Genomic DNA, 23,100 nt, shown 5'->3' with positions numbered 1-23,100 from the left:
TAGAATATTCCAGGATGGCGATAAGATAGATAGATAGATAGATAGATAGATAGATAGATAGATGACCTCCACATTAATCCAGTCTGTGAGCCACTTAAAATGACCCACTGAATTTTTCACAGAGGAGAATTCAAACCACATCAGCTCAGACAGTAAAACATTTCAATGTTATAAATTCAGTGGGATTTAAATTTCAATATTTATTATTCAGTAAAGATAAAACTTACGGCTATTTTTGGCTTCCATATATGTTTGCAGGTGAAAAGGCTTGAGTTTGTTCTAATCTGACCAATCACAGGCCATCACAGAATCATAGGTTTCCACAAGAGCCAGAGTCCGAAGTGTCAAACCAACACCGATGTTTGTGTTGATGTTCTTGCGCCTGTGCTCCTCAGACACACCTGCTGGATCACTTCTGCCCACGTCTGTGAGAGATGAGGCTGCAGTTGCAGATCCCGGAGGCCAGGTGGCAGTATTGGCTTTATTGGATTGCCACTGAGCCGTACGTAAACATTAGAGATTCAACGAGGCCACTGAGCAGACACACTAGAAACTCAGGGATGCACACCATCAATCAATATGAATGTTTTATGAAAAAAAAAAAAGAAAACAATCATGCACACTTTAAGTTCCAGAAGACAAACATCCAAAGCAAGTGAACACAATATATATTTACATATGAACACCACAGGTGTTTTCAGCATGCCTCTTTTACCACGAGACCCAGCACAGACAAAACCTGCATTTTAGTAAATGCAATCCATAGTAAAGCAGCAGCCATGGAGAGTAATCAGACGACACTGTGCTCTATACACCATTCATATTTGTAATTTAGATACGCAACAAAGGCTGATGATTTTATTTACTGTGTGACCGCGCACAGCTCTCTGAATCTTCTCTGTTAATTACATCTCTGTTCTCTTCCATACATATTCAGGATTGTAAAGTAAGATTAGGTTCATCAGCGTGTCACCACCAAGAAACTGACACAGTGATATTAAAGCTGACACATTAAACAACTGTGAACAACATAAAAAACTGTTACTCTTGAATTAAATAATAGTAAAGAAAATCTCTTAAGTTAATCAGAGCAAAACACCTCAGGAGAATTGGGAACAACACAATGATGAATAATTCATCCTGCTGCAGAACCTGGCACATATTTAGTTTGCTCCATAGACACCAAACATGCAAGTAACTGACACAAACCATCAATGTGGAAGAACCAATTATCTTATTAGATTATGCTGTCTGCTGGCAATCCAATGGCGATCAGGTCAATAGATACAAAACACTCAGTATTAAGACCACTTGGAAATCTTCGGAAGCATTAGGCAAAACATTATTGCGAGGGAGAGGTATGTGCACTGTGAGACGGACGGTCGTAACGGAGGACTTTTAATGCCAGCAGTCAATGAAAAGAACAGGCTGAACGTAATGAGAGCAAGCAAACCTGACAAGAGGGACGAAGTGCAGAATAATTCAACTTTCTCCCTCATTATATTCTCCTTCCGCAGGAATTCAATTTCTCTTGTTGATTGGGATCTGACAAGTTTGGAGCAGCACGGGAGCATTTAGATTGACATTAAATCCACAAAAGGGACATGGAGTTCTATGAATATGATTATGAAAATTCTCATACTGTCAGCTTTGTGATGTGGACAGTTTCCCAGATTTGCATCAAGTCTATTTAGATCCAAGATTGGAGTATTGATCTCTGAATGTGACCCCCCTTTGGGTATGTTGTTGTGAATTATGGTCTCATTTCAGACACAAAGTAAGCCAGATATTAATCCTTCGTAGTCATGCAGAAAATCCTCCGAGCATGCGATGAAACGTCTCTCATGCCGAGTCTTCAGCTCAGTCTCTCCAGTGTCAGCACAGTGGATGAGGATCAGTTCATTCCTGCAGCGTGGATCCGGGCAGCTCGTTGGTCAGCGTGTGCCAGCGTTCCACCTTCTTGCCCTTGTTCTTCAGACAGTCTATCCAGTGCTGCAGAGTGTCTCCCTGTGAGTGACACCCTAAGGACACACCGCCTAACCAGTGCACAGACAAAACAGAAAGTCAGTGTGACCTGAAGGCTGATGCAGAAATGAAGAGGTCAATTTAAGTCACGGTTGTCAGGAACTGACAAGATTTTGCAAAAGGACAAATGGATATTAGTACACCTCTGGTCAGAATTTGAATAACTAAGTGAGTAAAAGGTGAGCTGATTTCCGAACAGCATAAACGTTTGCATGCCACCATAATGTAAACAGGTGTTTCCTGTGAGAGTTGCCGTAATTTATTGTAGCTTCAAGCTACACCTTTTTGATCTATGGAAGATCTTCTGCATTGTTTTCTGTTCGACTGCTTTATTAGCAGTAATTGCATATTTTGTCGTCTTTTTTGCTTGATTTGTTTGAGCAATTACTTACAGACAGATATCGATTTAATTTCAAATTAAACTGAGTGCTGAGAGCCAATGAGCTGAAAATCTTATTTCCTTTTTATTGCAAAAGTCAACTTGAATATATCGTAATGTTGTTGCTGAATAGCAACAGTTTTCCAGTTGAGTTTCTGTGATTCTGACTGTGAACAATTACAGTCTTTTTGGGAAATACAACTATATCTATCTGACTTGCTTTTAGAGTTTTACTTCTTCAGTAAATTTGTTGATAACAATAAAGAACTTGATCTCTACCTACACAAAGTCTTCAAATTCAAATACAGGAACAGGAGTAAATGTAAGTACTTACTCACACTCTCACTAAGTATGGTATAAAGCTCATTTTTAGCCAAAATGTCACTGGCACCCTTTTGGCAAACAAACCCTGCAAATTACACTCAGTGCTGCACTCGGATCATAACAGATAATGGAGAACATCCTAAAATATCTTCAGCAACATCTGCCATGGGTACGACATTATAAGACTGCTAATAAACTAGCCAGCCAGCTAATTAGTAATGCCAAAAAGCACCAGCATGAAAAGATTCGCTGCCAGCGTGTTTGTGGTGTCACCTCACCGATGAAGTCATTGGACTTTCCCAGGTCGTAGTCCCACACCGTGACCTCCAGCGTCTTGGTGGCTAACTCTGAGAAGGTGATTTCATAGAAGAACTCCTGTGTGAAAACAAATAAGGAGAAGGACGAGTGGTCGGGAGCAAAGGTCAGAAGATTGCGCCGAACACACGTGTTGCTCCCCTTCTATAAGCCTCCAAACTACACGCTAATGAGGCAGCAGATCAGGGTACGCAAACAGTAATTGGCTGTCTAGCAAAAGTACTGCACAAATTTTGCATGCAGTGGAGGGTCTCTGGAGGAGGACACTCTAAATGAGCTGCATCTCCACATTTAAACATTGTGAGTGTGCTTCTTGCTTTCACATTTATGCACATGCACGTACCCAAACATAAACATTGATGTATACCTCATTAAACTCCGGGTTGAGAGTCTTTTTTATGACCGCTGTTTTGTGCTTGGATTTCTTATGAACGTCTGGCTTGAGGTACCTGAGACAGAGGAACGTGATGCCATTACATTATCACTCACAGGTCAGAGCACTGCTGAAAGGAATATTTCTGTTAAGTACTGATGATACAATGGCTGCAAATACCAGTGATGACTACATTAAGGTAAGAGTACGTTCATGCATACAGATAATCATTATGTTCTCTCCAGAATTGCTGTCGATTATAGATTTTTTTTTTTTCTGTCATTCACTATGACTTCATTCTTAGTTTCCTCTTCACTGATGAATGATTCAGAAAAAGTATTTACTTAAAGAAACCGTTCCATATTTTTGGATAAAGGCTTATTTGCTGTCTTGCGGAGAGTCACGTCTACGCAGTTAATACAAAGATATAGCCAGCAGCTTGCTATCTTAGCTTAGCATAAAGACTGGAAACAGGGGGAAACAGCTAGCCTTCTTCTGTCCATCAGCCCACCACTTGACCTCTGGACAGAGCCAGACTGCCTGTTTTCCCATAATTTAGTGTTTATGCTAAGATAACCAGCTGCTGGTTGCATATTTACAGCACATATATGACAGTGGCCTCCATCTGCCCATCTAACTCTCAGCAGGAAAGTTAATGAACATACTTCCCAAAATGTTCAACAATTCCTGGAAAGGTTTGATGTGTTTTTGTGGAACTAACCATGTGTGAGTGTGAGGACTGATCAGTTATTCCTTCACCAACACAGCACAGATTGAAATAGCTCAGCATCCCTTCTCTGGGTGTCATTAAATTCTCAGGATATTTTTAAGCCAGCTGGAAGGAGCGTGGCAAAAATCTCTCTTCACATTTGCTTTCCACCCACCACCCACATCTCAGAGAGCGTATGTTCCCACACGCTCTCAGACACAACAAAGCATCTGGGAAAAAGCTCCCGCCAAAGGGCAAAGATGCGAGCACGCATCCGAAATGAAACAAGGTGCATGATGTATTATTGTGGATGTGCGAGGGATGCATGTGTAGGTTCAGTGGGTGTTAAGAAGGAAGGAGAAAACTGGAGTTTAAGGCATGAGGGGAAAAGGAGAAGGGAGATTGGTGTGCATGAATGTGTGTGATGACAGGTTGTTTAGTGTTTTACTCGTTCCGCAAACAACCTCAAAGCCAGAGCCAGCACTCAGGAGAGCACTGAGTGAAAAAGAGGGGGATTTTAAGGCTCATTTGTCCAGTCTCTGTCAGGGTGCATCATTCAACCCACGGACCTTCTTGCCCTCCCTGCCACACACACAAACACAAACACACGCACACACACAGTGACACACACAGTATTGCTTTTCTTTCATTGTGAGTAATGAAACTCCAAATGACCTCTATGACACTAACAATAGCATCCAACTCTGCCTCCTCCATGATGCAGTACGCCCATAACATTAGATCATGTCAGTCCATTTTGAAGGCTGTCAATACACACACACACATACTGTTACCATTATCTTGATGAACGAGTGATACATTTCACAATGGCATCCACTTGTGTGAAAGCTGCTCTCATTTGTCACCGTTATCTTATGCGGGGTTAACTCGGGCCATCTATCACTCATGATTGGTGACAGAAGGTGATTCAGGGGGCCAATACATGTAAGCCAACGGCCAGTTGGCGGCAGTGGCGAGGGAGATGGATTGGTCATGTGGAAATTGCTCTGAAATGAGGGTTGTGAAATGTTGTGCATTAATTATTTTAAATCTGTCCAATGATTGAAAAAAAAAATGTTTTGTTCATCTAGCAGTTATTCCATTTCATGCAATCAAATACGTGATGGCGCACAGTTAGTGGTTGGATGTCATCCTTACGTTTTAACGTAGGGGTCTGAGTAGCCGTTGACGTCCATGGCTGCCAGGTGGGCGCAGCGCTTGACGCCCACACACAGCCCACCACGAGCCCTCTCCTTGGCCTCGCCCTTCACATCGCCGTCAGTGGCTGGGGGGAGGTACTGCAGGCAGAGCAGCAAACGGCCTCGCTCCTCTAGACTCCTCTGCTGCTCAGTCTCCCACTGACAGGAAGAGGGATACAGAGAGGAAGAACATCAGGAAAAGGGTGTCTGAGCTGCATTTGTAGATTAGTGATTTAAGGCTCAGTGTTAAAAGGATGCCTCTACTGGAAATGATGCCTCAGATGAGCTGATGAAAAAGGCAATAGTGTTAAAGTTTAAAGCTGTTGTAATCGATGTTTTTATATTACTATTGGATTAAATGACTGTGCAGTGTAAAAGGGGTCACTCGTAGCATCAAACCCTCACAGAATTATGATCAAATTCTGCGCTACAGAGCTTTTAAAACTCCCTTTTAAAAGCTTATTGTTTTGGTTTACAGACCAAAATCACTTCGGCTCACTCTCAGCTCACATCAGTGTCATTTCCAGATGCAGAAGCAGCTGTTTTCAGTGAAAAAAGCCCTGATAAACCCAATGCACCCTCCCTGCTCAGCCCAAACGACAGATTAAGTCAGAGAGACCAGTTGGTAAAAACAGTAAAACATTTACAAGCATTTCCCCCTAGAACTCTTCTAGGGGGAAATGCATCCCTACACTCTGATTAGAACTTAATTACACACACACACACACACACACACACACACACACACACACACACAGGCACGCAGAGAAACCTATACATGCTTTTAGCTGCTAAAGAGTCAGATGTTTCCCTCAGGAGTTGGTCACAAGCAAAACAGAGCCAAAAGGAGAGTGAACTTGTGGACTTCAAAACGAATGCTAATGTTTCCCTGTGTCTGTTTGATGTGTAAATAAGCCACAGCTGCTCGCTAAGATGCTCGCCATGATCATCTTAATAAGGTGATAATATGTCAATGCTGTATTTCCTCAGGCCACAAAATCAATTGATGCAGGTTTCAGGCTGCAGTGAAAATAAAGTAGTGCAGCTCTGCCTACAGCAACAGCAGAAATCAAAGCAAACACGTAGAACTTATGCTGAACAGAAACCACTACTGACACTTAGACGAAAGACACTTCGAAAGTTCTCTTTGGACCTTAAACACAATTCCACATGAAACCCATCATGTCTTTAAGACCCAGACCCAGAGCTCTTTCAGAACCAGACTGAATCCAACTGTTATCACCAAATTTGAGACCCGAAACTAACTCAAGGTTAAATATTTTTCTTCATTGCTGACCATAAGCTTAAACTAATGCAATGCATTGACTAAACTCTTCCTCTGATCACTTAGCATATCTGCCGTCAATACATAAAGCCCAATATTAAAGACAAGTGGAGCAGTCAGGAAAAAACACGTAGAGCCACAATATTTTCACATCTAACTCACCAGAGCTGGTGATTGTCAGAACGGTGGAAAAACAAACCATTATGATTTGGGGTTTTGTTTCTTTTGAGTTTGTTTCTTTCTGTTTTACAAGGAAATTAGGTGTAAGAATATTTCCTATCTATACATTGTGTGAGCTGACTGATATTTAAACGGAGGTGGCCAATTGGAAAATTGCATGACCCCATTATACAGCAACATCTATCTAAAGGTTAAATGCTACTCGTCATACCAGAACAAGCAAGGCTGTAGCTTCAAAAACCCTGAGTGCATTGAACTGAGCAAAGGTTTTATTCAACCTCTTATGTGTAAGAAAAAATACATAATGTCTTCTTTCAGTCGTTACATGGTTACACGGTGCTTTGTGTCCTTCACTGTAATATAGTTCATCTCTCCTTTCTCTCATAAGCAGCCACATCTTAAGAGCTCGGTGACTTTCCTCTAGCCTTTGAGCTCATCTGCTGCAGCTCAGAAACAAACCCAGCTATCTCTGACATTGTAACGGACAGGTGTGCAGCTGGTCCTATGTCTTGGACTAACCTTAAAGTCACATTAATGCACTTTGTCACTCGTTTCTTGAGTATTTTCCGCGGACAACGTCAAACTGTTTCCAAAGCGTTTGCCGACAAGCCGAACAACAGTGTAGATTCAAAGTGACAGATGAAAGAAAGCGAGGAAGCAGCAGCAGAGGGTGAAGAAGGGGAAGATGATGTTCTCACAGGACCGTGACTCACCCTCATGGCCAGCAGCACCAATACATGTATGTTATTTATAGGAAAGATGCACATTTGTTATTTCAGGCTTTTCATCACTGCAGGTGCATTGAGTTACATTTGATATTTCACCATGAGAAAATGGAAAAGGTTTGGTTTTATTGCCTCTAATTTAATTTTAATGTGAAACGGATTCCATCAATCCTCCACTGTATTTTTCACTAAATGTCTCCTCTGTCCTGCGTATCTGTCCATCTCTCATTAAGTCTTATCTACGGGCGTGAGGTGGACACAGCCGGGAAGATCAATACGCCACACGCCCCACACTCCTCCATGCTCCTCCCTCTCTTTCTTTAATTGTCACAACAGCGTGCTCCCTTTCTTCCTCCTAATTCTCTCTTCCTTATTTCCTCCTCCTCTTGTCTGTATGTTTTTTTTTTTGTTTTTTTGGGGGGACTCATCATTGCTGCCAACAGGCCGTTCACCATCTGTTGTGACTGAGTAAGAGACTTTAAAACTTGCAATTACTGTGGATAATTTGCACCAGGTATCTGCTAATGAAACAGCTCAGACCTTCACAGATCAATAGAGAGACACTCATTAGGGAGGTGGAAATAAACAGGCATCAATGTGGAGCCAGCCACACACAGTGACAGATGAATGGGAAAGAGATTCATTTGTTTGTGGGTTTGCAAGGCTAGAGAACTTGCAAGATGACCAGCAGATACATTAAACAACCTTGACAATGGTGAGAAATACAGAGGCAGCTGCTTCACTCCAGTTATCTATATAGAGGCAAAGCATTACATCGGCCGTTTGGTTTGACCCCTTCATTGATTTAGCCAGTCTGTGAACAGAGGAGGGGCTCTAAAATCATTGCTGTGTCTAAACCGGGCTGTGCAGCAGCTCTGAACCTGGATGGTGGACCAGACCACCAGACCTGTGTTTGCTAGAAATCATGTATGCTTTAAATTTTTTATGTAACCTGTGAAATGAAAAATAGCATTACATCATTTATATCTTCTCAGAAATTAAAGGTTGGATTTAGAGGCAATACAAAACACTCTGGTCTCTGGTATGACCAGTAGCACGCGCATGCATGCACACCACACGCGCGCGCACAAACACACGCACACACGTGAGCAAACACAAAAATGGGCGAAAAAGAGACACAGTTGAAATGATTACTTGATAAATCCACTTTGACAGTCGATCAATGACCCTTGTCACCCTTTAAGCCAATATGCCAGACATTCGCTTGCTTATTTAGCTAATGTTAGCAAACTTTAGATAGATGCTGCTGCAATATAATAACATTACTGAGTCAGCTCACAAACTTTATGACTCTCTCTCATGCAGTTCTGTTACACTACTTTTTAGCTTTGTCCTGCTGTTCATGAAAGTTACACAGTTTCACTTGAATGTAAACTGAAAAGTTTTACATATTGACATGTATTTTCCCATAATCGTAACAGCCCTTAGCAGCCATTCATTTTCATTCACTTCCATAGCAAAAAAAAAATCAAACTCAATTATCCACTTTGACCACAGATTAATTGGAATTGTACTGCATTTAATTAAGCCACACCAATAAATTAATGGCGGTTTAATGGATTAGATAAATCAAGCGAAGCTGCTAATTGATTGCTATGTCTTCCAGAAAGGAATGGAAAACTAACAGATCTCTGGAAAGGTGGAAAACATGCATTCAAATGGTTTGCAAAATAGTTTGCAGTGATAAACACAATTTGTGGTCAATGCTTTAAAGGGCCAGTGTGTGGGATATAGTGGCATCTAGTGGTGAGGTTGCAAATTGCAACCAATTGAAAACCCCTTCTTTCACCTCCGTTAATAAGGTATAAGGCCCTCTCTGGAGTCAATGTTTGGTTTGTCCACTCTGGGCTACTGTAGAAACATGGCAGTCCAACACGGTGGACTCTGTGGAAGAGGACCCACTCCCTCTGCAGATATAAAGAGCTCATTCTAAGGTCATGGAAACACAGCAAACATGAATATTATATTACACTTCTGCCAATAGATCCTCTACATCCTACACACTGGACCTTCAATTTCAATGGCAGACATCTTAACCTACAAGTCCTGCCAAAAAAGAAAAAGACAGATGGCATTAGATCTGATTAATTTCACTTGTTAGATGTAAACAGTAAAACATGTTGCTTTCATACTTGTAGGATATTATTTTGCAGCCATATAGTCTCAAATCGGCTAAGAGGAGCAAAACTCAGCCAGGTTGAAAGATGGACTATAAGGACAGACAGACAGACAGGAGGAGGGTCATATTGACCAGAACAGAGGACTCATGTGGTCACCTCTCTCAGGTAGCAGGAGATTCCTCTCAGGGCTGTGCTCATCGCAGTCGGGGAAGGCAGCTGGAGGCAGAGAAGGCAAAAAGAAGAGAAGCAGACAAAAAAACGAGGGGATGTGACTGACAGAAAGGCTGCAGAAGCAGGTTAGAGGAGCAAAGGATGAAGAGAAAGGATGGACGTATCGAGTCGAGGGGTGAAACCACTTTGAAAATGACGGGCCTGACACAGCGTCAGGTTCGCAGGATGAGAGAGGGGCTTCGCTGTTTGATCGCAGAGTGGCCACCAGCCTCAGAGGACCAATCTAATACCAACAGCCCTTTCCAGCTCATAAAGAACAAAAACCCAGCATCCTCCCACCCCTTTTCACACATGCCCCCGCCCACTCTCCGCCACTTTTATTTTTTAATCCATTTGTTTCTCATCTCTCTCACTTGCTCTCTCTGTCCATTGATGCCCCCCTCCCCTCCCTTTATTCTCCCAATCTCTATGTACCCTTTTCCCATGTGTCACCCAGCTGACATTTAGCCTGCACAAAAAGCTATTTGTGGGCCATAAGAATAGATGTCACACTCAGTCCTGTTTACCTAATACTTCCTCTCAGGGAAAAATCATCTCAATTGTTGTATGTCAGTAAGCCAATCGACACCACTGTCCTTTGGGTAGTTTTGGTCTGGGGCTGTTCGCCGCCCCTATTTCCAAGAAAGAGAAATCTTTTATGCTATATACCATGCAATGATATTTGATGCAACAGGTGGTGGATGGCCTTCCCTGTTTCAAAATGGCACTGCCGCTGTGCATAAGGTGAGGGACATAATGACATGTCTTTCCAGTTTGGTGTGACAGTCGCGGCCTAACTAAAGCCTGTGGCTGAATGTGAGCAAATCCCTGCAGCCAGGCTTAAAAGATGCTAGAAAGTTGTCCTAGAAGAGGCAGATTAATGCCCATGGTTTGGGAGTTTGAGTTTACTTGAGTGTCCACATATTTTTGGCCATGTGATGCAACTTATTACGATACTAATGGTTAATAATAATACATAAATTCCTATTTTTTTACAACCTTGCAAGCCCAAAGTTGTTCTTATTAATGGCTAATGGCTGATCTATAAAGCATTAGTAAATGACTAACCATTAATAAAATCATTAGGTACAACTTCTAAACTCTTTATAAAGAAAGTGCCATCTGAGCTTTAAAGGAAGTTTGATGTTTTGGCTTGAGCTTCTCATCTATTTCTCAGCCAGAAAACAAGTGTGTTGTGTTTGTTCTTATTTATTATTACTATGTCTGAAGTTCTCTGTTCTAAATGTGCTTTTTATCTTCACTGTTATTGCCATCTTCAACAGTAAAGCAGATTGTTTAGCTGTAAAACGCCTGCCTCAGCACATTTTTGTCTCACGGCCCTAATAAAGAGGGTTCTTGCTTTAAGTGTTTCCGATTATGTGTCTATGCTTATTTGTTTGCTGCTTCCTCTCAAATATCAGGCTTACTCTCAAGCATTCGCTCAGCGCTGTTGCTAACGATGCTGCGGTGATGGCAGCAACACGCTGGCGTGTGAGACCCAGGTGTGTGGTAATCATCAGAGTGGATACTTGTGTCTACTAAATATCGACATTTTAACGCCTCCCTGTTGGCGCGTAAACAAGGGAGGCAGGAAGCCGTCCCCCTTCAGCTCATTCACCCCATCTCTCCGTGTTTTTCACCACATCTTTTTTAAAAGATGAGGTTGTGAGTCAGACAGGAAGCCTTAATATATTGAATATTACTGTACCCTCCAGTGAAATATCTCTCTAATACACTCATTTTCTTCTTTCCTTCCTTTCAGTCTCTCTTTCCTATCCTCCCTTTAGTTCTGTCTGCCGCCCCTCTCTTCTTCTCACAGGAGGTGGATGCTCCAGACAGATGTTAAAGTGTTTGGTCTGGTCCGGCTTCACGCGGCGGAGGGCCACCCGCGACTCCCCGATGAACTCATTATGTGTCAGCTTGTCTTCGTCACACACAGACACCCTGGGAGTGAGAGGAAGAAGAGGGAGGGGGAGGTACAAATAAGAATAAGCGTGAGACAGCGATGGGGAGTGATGCAAACATGAATAAGATACTGATAAATGAGGCTGAGAGAGAGCTAGAAAATGTAAGTGGAAAGATGTAATTTACTTTTGTGTGTGTGAGAGAAGGTGAGGAGGAGGTGGCAGTCAAACAAATTTACATTTTATCACTCATTTAATTATTCTGAATGTTGTGGCAACTTTATAATGGGGGAGGGAAGTTGTTGACATAAACCTGACCCAAATTAAAGAGCACACAGTCAGAAAAAACACCCACGTATAAACCCAGCATCTGTGTACAAACATTGCGCAAGGAATTACCATTTTCCCTCCCGTGGCAATTTAGTGTGAAAGTGCATCATGCAAGTCAATCCATATTTATGGGTCTGGCAAACTTTTACACCTGCCACACCATCAGTCGAAATGCATAAATGGCTGTGAGCAGCAGAGAGCAGTGAAGGAGATGGAGGGAGGCTGAGTATGTGAAATCAAAAGCAAGCGAGGGATGGAGTGACGTGGGTGAGAGGAAGAGATAAATTGCCTTTTTCTGTGCTTTATGTAAATGTGAGTGAAAAATGTGCAAGAAAAAGAAGAAGAAAACTAAGAATGCAATCTGTCAGAGGTCCAGATGTGAATATGCTGCCTCTTGGCCTGTTGTTTTACTCAGCTTCTAACTAAATTCATTACCACAGAAATGAAACATCGCAGTCACCTGCTGCCTTCAGGTTAAGGTAATAAAACATGGTATTGCAGAAATGCAGAAGGTCTAAGGGGCCAGTTGCCTGGGGATACCAGATATGTGCTGGCATTCCCCCAGAGGTAATTTCTAGGCTAGTGGCTTATTATCCAAAAGGATGTCTGGACCCTTCAGAATCGAAACGCCGTGAAAATAGGGAGGAATGAAAATGGAAGACAGAAAACAGTGGAATATGAGGCAAAAAAAAAGACAAGGAGAATAAAGAGAGATGAAGTCAGCCAGGGCTGAGAGGTGAAAGATGGTGCGATACATGGATGAGTAACGGACAGCTGATCCAAAGGGCTTGAGGATGGAGTGGTGAGTGAGCATATAGGTCAAAGAGTCAAGTGTGAAGTGCAGCGTCATTATAATGTGAAACAGACAGGCTGCAGTTACACAGTATGCGGTAATGTACACATTTTACTGCCACTGTGACAGCTCACATTTCCGTCTACATCAAAAAGATGTCATGTCAGTAAAGCGGTGTGATAAATCTAATCATACATGCTGTCACCAGCTTAAATGTCCGTGTCAGTCATGTAATGTTCTGATGCTGTATGAAGAGCAGGAGTCCATTACAGGCTTTTCTGCTGCTGCAGGGCAATTGGATGATGACACCTTCTGGACTGGCTCTTATGGAGGCTCATTACTGCCAGAAATAAGGAAACATTATACATTATGAAAGTGAAAGTGAATTAAATAAAGCCGTAAAAAGAAATGTAAATCATGACTTCCTGTGGCCATACAGCAATAAAAACACACAGCTGCAAGCTATGAATTGTATTTTCTGCACTTTGTCGCCTGTGCATGCTGGTTTGAAGTTGAGAGCAAACATGATTAGAGCTGCAGCTTTTCCAGTTAAAAAGTACGAGCTCTGCCCGTTTTAAACATGCGGCATAGCTTGTGGTCGCAATCTCGTGGAGTTCTGGTCGAATGAAACTGCTCTCAGAGAAGAAACCAGAAAACCTCCCTTTTCTGTGATAAGATTTCTTCCTACATTGGAAGAGTTGGAATACGATAACAAATTTCGAGTCTGGGAAGAAATCCTTTTATTTATGAGGGACTGGAGCCAAACTGACCATTGATTTTTGAGATAGCTGAAATCTTTTCTGCAGCTAAACCATGTAGACACAGTGGAAGGGGACTTGCATTGCACTGAAAAACTCACAGCAAGAAAAAAAAAGACTCAGCATATCTACAGCAGCTGTTTATGAAATGTGTTCAACTGGTTCAGGTTGGATAAATCCTTTTAAATCTGCAGCTCTTTAATGATATCTATTACCAGAGATTCATGCAGATGTAAAAAAGCAATTAAATTCAGTCTCTGAATACAAGAACACAATTCAAACATCGACATGTTTACATGTTTCAGGAGGTTAAGCTTCCTGCCTCCTGATCTTTAAACTCCTGTGTGGAATTAATACAGTGTCGGAGGCTGGCTGTAGGGCCAGTTTCTCTAATTTCCCCCGAGACATTAACCGTCGATCGTATTTAAATCCCACTCCCACATGTGCTGTGGCAAAGTTTTAGTCACAGGCAGAGACAATTCACAGCTTTTGTCACCTCTGGAGGGGGTCAATGAAATTAAAACACCCCGCGGTGCTTAGTCTGACCTCAATCTGTCACTGCAACTTGAACAGAGAGAAAGGCAGGGAGAAAGATGGAAAGAAAGACCATGAGAGAGGGCTGGTTTGGAAAAAGTCTGATCTTCGTGGACAGGAGAGACGTGAGGACAGGGAGGAACGAAGCTGTGGTGACAAAGGATCAAAGCATCAGCGGAGGTAGGAAGACAGTGAAGCAGAGATAGGATAAAGGCCTATAAACCGAAAGCAAAAGATTCTGTGATTGAGATAGATGATAAGAAATCCTTTGAAAGCAAGAGCCGGCTTTCGGATGGGCAAGACAGAAGAGAGAGGCAGGAAGTGAAGGAGACAGAAATAGCACGAAAGCTTCTACAGCAAACATTTACCGGAGTGTTTTGCGGTACATGTCTTCCTCTGTGATTCCACAGTAGGTGAGTGTCTCGTTCCACACAGGGTTCAGCGTGTTACGAACAGTCTTGGTTTTCAATTTATTAGCCTGTGCATCAAAGCAGAGAGGAGAGAAAAATAATAATGTAACTCAAAGCTCTTTCTCAGAGCTGCAAACAGCAAACAACCTCAACAGGGAAACAATTACTTCTTGGCTAGAAGGTCGTTTTATTTTCGTGCAGATTTACTGGCCCACACTTGCACTTTCATAATGTAGCTCGAAATTATACCTAGACTTGAATATGCACTCAAAAGTCCTGGGCAACAGGTTACCAAAGAGCTTTTTTTTTCAGTAGGGACATAACCATGTTCTGTTCGTAAAGTCAGACCTTGCAGGCACCCGGCAGCAGGTGCAGCTTGACATAAGGATCAGCCAGACCGTTGAAATCCATCGGTTTCAGACCCTGATAGAGACAGAGAGAGAGGGGATATGAAATAATTGGTGGAGAACATTGTGTAAGCTGCCAGCACCTCTGAAAAAAAAAACTAATAAAACTAAACAATTAGCAGACTTAGAGGTGCAAGGTTCATTTACAAATTGAATCTAAAGCACAGAGGTAGAGAGGAAGGGAAGGCGGCTTTTAATTTGACATGTAGTTTCAGTTAACCAGTGAGCCACATAGAGCAGAGGACGTACGGCCCATTTTAAAAGCAATGGAAAAATTGAGGATGAGAACTGACATAATGAAAAGATGTAATACATTTACCTCAAGTCTATGTAACTCCAGACCTTTGTGAAATAATGAATGAATATCGAGTAAGAAGTGCCTTCAGATGGGGCACGAATTTTGACGTAAAGTTTACCTGAATTATGAACAGGTGCAATTCTTCATTTTGATGCTGTCACCATGAAAGCCATCGTGCAGGTCTCTTTGACCCGTGCCCACAGCATGCTTTCATTTTGAAGCAGTGATTGCACCCATTTAGACTAAGAGTCCGCAGCCGTGCTAGCAGCTCTCTGAGGCTGTTCTTAGGCACAGTGGTGCTTAGAGGCGCATGCTAATGTCAGCGTGTTAGACTATGCTGACGTGTTGATGTAGCAGGTCTAATGTAGCCATGTGACATGTTCACAATCTTCATTTAATGTGTTAGTGTGGTAATATTTGTTAATTAGCCTCATGGTGGCCTTAAAGTCAGCAAAACTTATTGTCTGGGAACCGTACAAGTACAAAATGTTATGGCCCTCCATCCAATATTTGTTGAGATATTACAGTCTAGGTCAAAGGCTGGACCGACCAACAGGCATCGCCATCCCGAGAGCGACGATGATAGCGGGAGTACAAACAGGAGTCGTTCTTTGATTGACAGGCTGCAGCTTTTTGTGTCACAGGTTGGACACACGAATCTGCCTTTAATGGAGATTTCAGAGGACAGTATTTACCTTTGCTCTCAGGACTGTGCAGCGTAAGGAGCTGGTGGCCCTCTCATACAGTAGGTCAAACTCTAACGTCCCCAAAGACGCTGGACGGCAGGAGATGAAAGGGAAAAAAAAGTTAAATGTGCCACTTTGGTAACTGCTTTTCAGCTGATGACCTTATTACCTTGTACAGAGAATTATGGCGGGATGTGTGTGCACTTACCTTCATGTACTCCATTATGCCTCATTTAACTCACTCCAACGCTGAGAGTGGGATGAAATCATTGATACCACTCTCACATCTGTCTGGTAAATATAAGGTGAACGCCAGTTGCTGGTTCTTAACATAGATTAGAAACAGCCAGCCTGGCTCTGCTTAAAGGTAACAAAAATCACTCACCAGAACATCTAAAGCTTAACACATTATATCTTGTTTAATCATAAGACCACAGGAAATGACTTCACCGGTCAGAAATGGTCCAGGGCAGAGTCAAAACCACAGATTGTGTCATTTTCACAGACTGAACAAGCATAGATCATGTTAAATAGTAAAGTTTGGAAGTACTGGTAGGTGATTTTTTTTTTTTTTTTTACTACCTTTGCCTACACTTCCTGTCTCCTAAGTGGGTGCGGTCCCCTCTCCTCACCATCCCAAGAGAAATTTTTAACACTGATGCGATCTTAATATGCTCACTTGCTGAGTGTGTTGCTGAGACACAGGCAGGTCTTGAAAAAAGTTAATTTCCTCCTGATATGCCCGTCTGAAAAATGTCATTTTAGTGTCTGCATGTTCAGAAGATATGTGGCTTATGAAAAATGGGTCCAGCATTTACTTCGGTGACTATGGAGTCTCTGGTATTAGTGTTAGTGTTAGCATTAGCTTACGCTAGCGATGGATGTCATTTCAGAGGTCGTCGGCTCAAATGAGAAATCTGATTTTATTTCATTCTCTGTAAATTCAAAGACCCATTGTTTAAAAAAAATCCCCAAGAATTTTGATAGTAAATCTTTCACCATCATCTTTTTAAACTCTTCTGCGCGACATCGTAAAGCTTGACAGAACCTCAGTTTTGTTTTCTCTGTTCTCGCCGTCTTCTTCCAAACCCACATCTGTGCTGAGTTCATTTAAATTCTCGGGCTCAAGCGGCTTTAGTGAATCCAAGTTATGACTTTCAGGTGACTCACTGTTATCATCACTGTCACAGCTGTCGATCTCGATGGAGGTGTCCATGCTACTCATGGCTGACAGTGAGCCTCCTCCGCCCGCCGCCCCTGGTAACAGCGGTGATAACAGGCTGCTGCTCCCTCCTCCTTCTCCTCCTCCTCCTCCGACAGCCCCTCCACCTTGACCTGCGTTGCTAGGGCTGAGCGCGGCGGGAGCTGGCGCCTGATTGGGCGAGAGCGGCTCAGAGAAGGAGGAAGTGGGCGAAAGGCGAGGGAAGTAGGCAGAGATTTGGCGGATGGGGCGGATGGGGCCTGGACATACGTCGATGGCCATGTGCTCCTGGATGGAGATAGCTAAACGTTTTCCTTTTCGCACAGTCATAGGGCTGGAGGGAAAGAGACAGATAGACGGAGGAAGAGATGGAAAGTTAAATCACGTGACTTTTCAGCAACAACAATTGAAATTTCTGAAAGCGTTCGTCCAGAGCGAGCTAAAGCGAAGACACTGATCCACAGATAGGAGCTACCGTTCTCAATTTCACCTATGCTATCCGAAGCAGAACAAGGTGAACGTCGTAAGATGGTTCCTGATAAATAAGATCTTTTCCTGTGTCTGGCCATCTCTGAGATATCATCAACATAAGTGGAGTTTCTCATTTGCCATAAGAAGAAGAACTTGCGATAAAAAGCGTTTATCTGCTCTCACACTGAAACCTCCTTCAACATAATTAGAACTCTTAAAAAGAAAGACGTTACTCATAAGATGACAAAATACAGCAGAGGATGGGCGCACATTTGCATTTCAATTGAATACATCTGAATAAACTCAAGCCTATCAGGGTGGATGAAGGATAATGAACAATAGGGGTCTCCCCCGAATCCCAATCATTCTTGATGAAATTGCATCGCGCGTGAGCCACCAAGGCACGCATGTTATCTAAAGTGCTCAACAATCCTCCATAACGGAGAGGTAATTATGGAAGGAAGTCGTCACTGGCTGGAGCCTCTTCAGTACACTTGGCTGGAGTCAAGAGTCCTGATGATTATATACAGTTGTGGTAGCAGAGAATGGAGTTGACCACAAGGCTGATGTGTCTGCTGTCTTCCCGAAATAAAAAAAGAGGGGGGTGGATTACAAATATCTCACAGCTTTTGTTTTCTAAAGACAGCAGGCCCTGAGGGGGCGTTCTGTCCTCAATACTGAACAAATCCCCCCCTTCTGCTCCGTCCGCATTAATCGATTGAAACTGAGAAGTGAATATTTGCACGGTGAATATTTGCGCTTCCCCTGGGTTGCCTGTAAGTCGAACATCTGTGAAGTTTAGAAATGTCAAAGAGAATCTCAAGACTCAGAGAGGGAGGCTTAAATAAACAGACAGGGATAGCGGCCATATTGACATTATTCTGGTGACGGACTGGCCTCAAATTAATCCCCACAAACAGAAGTAAGTGGAAAATCAGGAATGAGTATTTTATGATGATCCTTATTCAATCATTGGAAGAGTGGATGATCTCAAACCTGAATCCATAATAGAGGTTCAACATACTCTTATTTACTCTCTTGCCGAGAGTTATATGGGAAGATTGCCACCTAATGAATGTCTGACAGGTCATTACAGCTGGTAATTAAAAAGTTACTGCGCCGGCCAAGAAATGTGTATGTGTGGTGTAAGTGTGGGTCAAAACAACATGTAACATGTTAATTAGTGAGATTTACTGTTGGTGGATTTTATTTCCTTTAGACAGAGCCAAGCTAGCTGTTTACCCCTGTTTCAAGACTTAATGCTAAGCTAAGCTAACCGGCTGGTGGCTGCAGCTTCACATTTACCATACAGCAAATGAGAGTGGTATTGAGCTTCTCAAAATGTCTCACTTTATAATGAAGTTTTGTTCCTCCAATGACTGATGTGAATAGACGGTTCTTCAGAAATAAAATGATTCCTCATTTTGTCCTACTTCCGCTTGTGGGGTCAAAACCTGTAAACAGATTAATTTCAGGCCCTTCGGTCATCAGGATGAAGTCAATATGACCAGTGATGAACTGGCTCTGGAACTGTCGCCTCTGACTGCTGACCTTCAGCAGAATACAGGCAGTGAGGGTCATTTGTCATGTATGGTCCAGTCTCTCTGCTGTGAGCAGTGGGTGATACACACCGCCGCTCATCCAGCGTTGCCTTGGCTGGAGATGAAACAAACTTTCCAAACGTACTGCTGTGTGCCAGCCTGCGAACTTCCGCAACTCATTTGACTGAAAGGACTTTGACAGACCACTGGCTCTGGAATGGACCATGATGGACATCTTGCCTTTGGAAAATCTGCAGCAGCCATTTTGGTGCCATTCAGGACCACAATAGCAAAATTAATGACTTTTGAAGCTGGAAAACTGGTCAGAGTTCATCATGGCTCAATTAAGCAGCACAGAGATAATTTCAGACTCAGGACACTATGATTCTTGTGAGGGGGATGAATGTAGAGAGAAGATGAACCGCAGCTCGTCACAGCCACCACGCCATAAATCACTTCAGTCTGACACAACAATGAAAAAGAAATAATCTACAATTAAGTGGATTGCGAGACATTAAAGAGAAGGTGAAAACAAGTTAATGAAACTCCCTGTGATGATGATGATTTTGGCCAGAATTGATTAAAAGATCAATTAACTCGGATGAGGAGATAATAATGATTGTTCCTATGAATAATACATAATCCCTCAAACAAACATCCCTCACACAAGCATGCCAGCAAACATACGTACAGATACACTTTCATCAGATCATTAATTCATCCCTCTACACACACACACACACACACACACACGCGCACACACATACTAGGCAGCTGTTGCAGGCTTGTGAGCGAGTGTCTGTTGATATAATGTGTGCAGTCAGTCGCCTTGCAGTCCTGGCAGAGGTGGCCGTAAGCTGGAGCAGCCGGAGCACCATCACCATCACCAGCACCATCACCAGCAGCACACGTACAGCCCGGGAGGCCTGGTGGCTCGCAGCTCGCGGGGAAGCAGAAGCTCACAGCGAGATCGTGATTGATCGCGCTCATGCTGCCAGTTGGAATCTCTCTCATCTCCTCTTTTCATCATCATCTCACTGCTGGGGCGTGTGGCAATGCACACTCGAAATAATAAGGTAACCCTCGCACTTCACAGATTTTTATGCGCTAAACCTCGTTTACATACGCGACTCTCAGCCTTGGAGCTGAACAACTTAACATAATTCCTATAAGCTACAAGATAATGGCCCAACACGTCCACAGCAGCTACATACAGTTGCCTTATGGCTATTGGTTATGCAACCACATGCAGTATGCAGTATATCCTGCACATCCCCCTGTACATACATTTGAAGGATTTCATATGTTTCCAGCTTTGAGAGGGAGGAATGGAGCTGACAGAAGCCGGCAGTCAGGAATATCTTTGTGCAACATGCGACCTCCCCTCCTCCTCTTTCAGCTGCTTCACTTTAAATTAGAGTCACATCACAATATGGATGCACTCTCTCCCAATCCCCCACCTCTATCGTCTCATCTCCACCTCAATAATCCACCTCTTCTCTTCATCTCCCCTCTTTATCTCTGCCATTATCACTCCATCAATCTTTCTCAGACACTGTTATTCCACCTGTAGGTATGCGAGGATCTCTCTCTATCTCGCAACTAGTTTTCTTCTTCTCTTGTGTCCTACATACAATGGGCCCCTGCGGCGGGCTGCGTTCACCTTTAAATAACAAGCTGCTGGCTGACAGGCAGATGGTATAGTACAGTGCCGCACACTGTAGCTACTCATTAGAGCTTGACAGTCAGCACATCATTTATAGCTAACCACAGTGACAGGAGCACTTGTCAATTAGAGCCAAGTTATTTTCAGGCAGCCAGGGATGAGTAAACTTCAAAGTGTGTGAGTGACAGTGTGTGTGTGTGCGTGTCTCATGTGTCAGTGTGTGTTTGAAGGCATAAAAGAAAAGTGAAGGAGCAGGTAAAAAGGAAAACAGGCTGCCACATGTTGCACCTGCTCGCTGTGTGAGAATAGTATAGAATAAAATGTGTTTGTCTCTCAATCTGGGTTTTGCTGCATTAGTTTTTATATCTGTAATGCGGTTAACAAAGAAAAAACACACACACACACAGATCCAAAGAGGCAAGAAAAGTGAAGATGCAATGATATCATGAGGGAGCAGGAAAGAAAAGATTTTTTTAAAAGAGGAGGTGTGAAATATAAAGGTGCATGTCATGCAGGGAAATGAGGAGGGGGGGGGGGTACATATGGATCACAAAATTCACATTACAACCTGTTCGCATTTCAGAATAAAAGAATAAAAATGTTGACTTACCTTACTGATAGTGCAAGTGTGAAACTCCTCATAAAAAAAAGGGGGATTCCAGCACGGAGAGGAGAGGGAGACTAACTAACAGGTGGCGAAGAGAGGAGCAAAAACTAGAGAGAGAGAGAGAGAGAGAGAGAGAGAGAGAGAGGGAGAGAGGGAGAGAGTGAGCTCTACGCATATCATTAAAAATTAAATGCACGAATAGTTCAAGTTGAGATGAAAATGAGGAGCAGAGGGGAAGAGAGAGGAGAGCGGCATGCTGGCGGAGGAGGAGGAGGAGGATGGAGGGAGTCAAGAGGAAGAGAGAGGGAGGCAGCGGGGAGTTATTCCTTGACATTCTGTTGTGCATGTGACTGTTTCGCCTCGCTCCCCCCACCACACACACACACACACGCTTGTTTTTGTCACTTGGGAGGACGCTGCATTGACTTACATTCATTCCTTGAAGACTTAAAGTGAACCACAGTGGACAAAGCTTTTCTTCATGTCAACAAATCCCAACCAACAATGGATTTGCCTTACACACAAGCGTCGCCTGATACGGCAGAATAAAACTGAACATTTACAAAAATATTTACACAAATGGCATCAATTCCGCCCATTTGGTCACACGGTGTGCTGCTAAAAGTCTCTCAATCAAAACAATAACAAAAGATGAAGCTCGATGACGTTGTGAAGTAGCTTGAGGCTAGCTCATTCATCGACTTCCTTCATCCCTCTCCAACGTATCATCTGGTGCTTCCCCACAAATTGTAGCAACTAGAGAGGGTCAATGGCGCCATTGACAGGCAACCAAATCAAACGCACCGTTACCTGGAATAAAATGGCAGATTTCTGTGGGTTTGAACACAACTTAACAAATTATACAACATAGGTCTAATTGTGTTCAGACAGTTTAATGCCTTAGTTATTGTGCCTTTAAAAAGAGTTATATTCTGGTTGTTTGTAGTTGGCTTCATTTGCTCACGAACTGCTACAAATCGGTAACACAACAGCAAAAACTGGGTCATTTTAATTGCCCTAATTAATTAGCTACAGCTGGAAAAGCACAAAGCAAAAAGGCTCCGAGCGGATGAATAACCTGTTGTTTGTTAAGAAATAGTTCCAGCCCATAACCCCCTTAAAAGCTCAGTATCCCTACAAATCGAGGCCATATCGACCCAACTTGCAATCATAATTCACAACCAATAATAACCTTCAGTGTCACTGCAGAGAGCAGTCTGCCACCCGTACGTGGCATTTTTACCTTCGTCTTAATGTAGGGATTAAACAAATGAGGCACAATGTGTGAATAAGTCAGTATTTTTCAGTTGTGGACAGAGCCAGACCGGCCGCCTCCTCATGCATCAGGGTTTTATGATAAACTCAGCTAATCACCTCCTGACTCTAGAGCCATACTTAATGCATGAGAGTTAGGCCAACCATCTCATGTCACTCTTATAAAGAAAGGGAATAAGCACAATTCTCAAAACGTTGAAATGACCCTTAACCATGTTAAATGTTTAACCTTAACCATAATGATTCATTGGTTCACCTTGTACAGACCTGTTCTGTGTCCCCGAACGAGAGCCTGATTACAGGTCTGAGTTTGTGTTCATTTCAAGGGTAAAAAAAAAAAGACATCTCATTAAA

The 23,100-nt window shown here is 42.8% G+C and overlaps 1 protein-coding gene across 1 annotated transcript; it reads right to left on the bottom strand.

Annotated features, from left to right (window-relative positions):
• Positions 1-180: 180 nt before the first annotated feature.
• LOC143338668 (double C2-like domain-containing protein alpha) lies at positions 181-21,808 on the bottom strand. The gene is made up of 11 exons (XM_076759241.1): positions 21,475-21,808; positions 17,156-17,520; positions 15,995-16,074; positions 14,943-15,017; positions 14,553-14,662; positions 11,683-11,809; positions 9,812-9,871; positions 5,284-5,483; positions 3,411-3,492; positions 3,007-3,103; positions 181-2,036 (listed from the first exon to the last, which is right to left on the bottom strand). The coding sequence occupies exons 1-11, from the start codon at positions 21,504-21,506 to the stop codon at positions 1,900-1,902; spliced, it is 1,365 nt and encodes a 454-aa protein (XP_076615356.1). The 5' UTR covers positions 21,507-21,808; the 3' UTR covers positions 181-1,899.
• Positions 21,809-23,100: the final 1,292 nt, after the last annotated feature.

The sequence above is a fragment of the Chaetodon auriga genome, chromosome 20 (genome assembly GCF_051107435.1).
Source record: "Chaetodon auriga isolate fChaAug3 chromosome 20, fChaAug3.hap1, whole genome shotgun sequence".
NCBI lineage: Eukaryota > Metazoa > Chordata > Actinopteri > Chaetodontiformes > Chaetodontidae > Chaetodon > Chaetodon auriga.
This window is presented reverse-complemented; position numbering and strand designations above follow the sequence as displayed.